Here is a 2,037-nt window from a genome sequence, read left to right on the forward strand (position 1 = left end):
GAGGAGCTTTAAGGTCCCTTCAACCCCAAACCATTCCGTGATTCTATGATACGCAGGGGATGTGTTTCCGTGCCCATGTCCCATTGAGTTGCAGACCTGCACAGGGGCACTTCACCAAGCCCGGCCCCGGAGCTGCCGGAGACCGGAAGGAAAACGAACTGTGCTAAAGATAGACACGTTTGTTGTTCTATATTTGGGAGTATAATAATTAAGGTGGTTGTTTATCCAGATGAACATGGTAATTAATAGTCTGTGGCAGATGAGCAAATCCTTCCTGCACCTGGGAACTGGGTTGTCTCTGGGAAGGGCAGGAGCCTCACTGAAGAGCTGCTGCTGCTTGTGAGGAAAAGCTGAGTTTTAGAGAACATCGGGCTGGGGCTTTGTCCCCTCCTCAGGCACGTGTGGCCGCGGTGAGGGTGCTTTTGTGCCGGGGCAGGAGGGTCCTGCCAGTGCCACGGAGCACGAGGCTGATGAGTGGGAGGTGATGGGTGGGCAGCACTGCTGGGGGGTGCGAAGGGGCCAGCGGAGCTGTGCGGTGGCACCCAGGGCTGCAGCGCTGCAGGTACCAGTGCGCAGAGGTTCGCTTGTAAACGCCGTGGGAAGTCTCGCTGGTTGGTGGCACAGGCTGGCTGGGCTCCCGGGAGGCATCTCGGAGCGTGGGGAGGTGCCAAGCAACCGGGCTGAGCTTCACCAGCCTTGAAAGGGAGGGTGAGAAGCTCATGAGGGCGGGTGGCTTCGTGCTTTTCCCACTAGGTGGGGATGGAGACATTGCACAGAGTCGCTGGAGCTCACCTCGATGCTGCTCGCGGAGAGCACCCGCGTTTGGCCTTCATCCCTTCCTCTTCTCCGGTGGGCACTGTGCCTATGGGGTGTCACAGCCCCGTTCTCCTGGGGGGCTTGGTGCTGATGGGGTCTCGTTTCTCTTACAGATGCTGCAGGACTGCCCGAAGGCCCGCCGGGAAGTGGAGCTGCACTGGAGAGCGTCGCAGTGCGCGCACATCGTCCGCATCATGGACGTCTACGAGAACCTCTACCAGGGGAGGAAGTGTCTGCTCATCGTCATGGAGTGGTGAGTCCCCACTGGAGCACCCACAGCCCTGCAGGGCTGGGGGGGGTGATGCCAAAAGGTGGGGGGTGAGCACCTTCCAGCACCGCTGCTGGGGCGCTGTGGACCGCAGGGAGGTGCAGCCTGCGAGCCATAGGGATGCGAGCCCTGGAAGAGGAGCTCCACTGCTGGTGTTGGGGGATGACAGGAGCTGTCTTGGCTCTGACTCATTCTGAAAACTCACTCTGCTGTCGGGAGGCTTTGGGCCTGTGGTTCTCACTGCAGGTAGGTCATAACCAAACTTGCTTTGGCCATGGAAAGTCGGGGTAGTCAGCAGGTTCCCGGCAGCCCAGCAGCCTGTGGCAGGGTCAAGCACAGCCAAGCTGAGCTGATGCTTCTATTGATGCTGTTGCACCTCTTGCAGCAGCAGTTGAGCAGCTCCGATTTGGGTAGATGTTTGGTATAACCTGGGGACGGGGAGGAGGGATGAAGGGGAAAGTATTGAAACCACATCCCAACCGCAGCTGTGATTTGATGCAGCTTCCTTGCCAAAACCTCTCCTATGGCAAATGTTAGGTTGCCTGGGGGGGGGCAGCGGGTGCAAGGAGCACCGTGAGCAGCGCTGGGGCAGCTGTGGGTGGTTCTTGTGTGGGAAGAGCCTTCTGAGAACTATGCTGGGATGTTGGGCAGCCAGGATGGGAAAGGGTTGTGCACGTCGGCTCGTGTGGGAAGAAAGCAGTTGCTGAATGGTAGGAAACACGTCCCTGGGGCAGTGACAGCTCCCTGCAGCGTGTCTCTGCGATAGCTCCCTGTGGTCCGAGGGATGCTCTGGGTGCAATGTCCATTCCAAGGCAGTGTTTGGCTTGCAGCGTGAGCACGGTGTGTCTCCGTGCAGTGATTGACCCTGGTGGCTGCATGTTACATGTATTGCAGATGTCCAATGAACGTCAAGGGTGCTGGCAGGAGATGCTATCAGCACTGGGAAAGCCAGA

General features: G+C 58.7%; 1 protein-coding gene across 1 annotated transcript in view; it reads left to right on the forward strand.

The window, feature by feature from the left end:
• Positions 1–929: 929 nt before the first annotated feature.
• Positions 930–2,037, forward strand: part of MAPKAPK2 (mitogen-activated protein kinase-activated protein kinase 2) — a gene marked incomplete at its 5' end in the record, with an annotated part of 4,826 nt that continues 3,718 nt past the window's right edge. Inside the window, one exon of the mRNA XM_010023368.1 lies at positions 930–1,069. Coding sequence (XP_010021670.1) covers positions 930–1,069 — 140 coding nt within the window. The remainder of the gene's footprint in view (positions 1,070–2,037) is intronic.

This window comes from Nestor notabilis, unplaced genomic scaffold (assembly GCF_000696875.1).
Source record: "Nestor notabilis isolate BGI_N333 unplaced genomic scaffold, ASM69687v1 scaffold17741, whole genome shotgun sequence".
Classification (NCBI taxonomy): Eukaryota; Metazoa; Chordata; class Aves; order Psittaciformes; family Psittacidae; genus Nestor; species Nestor notabilis.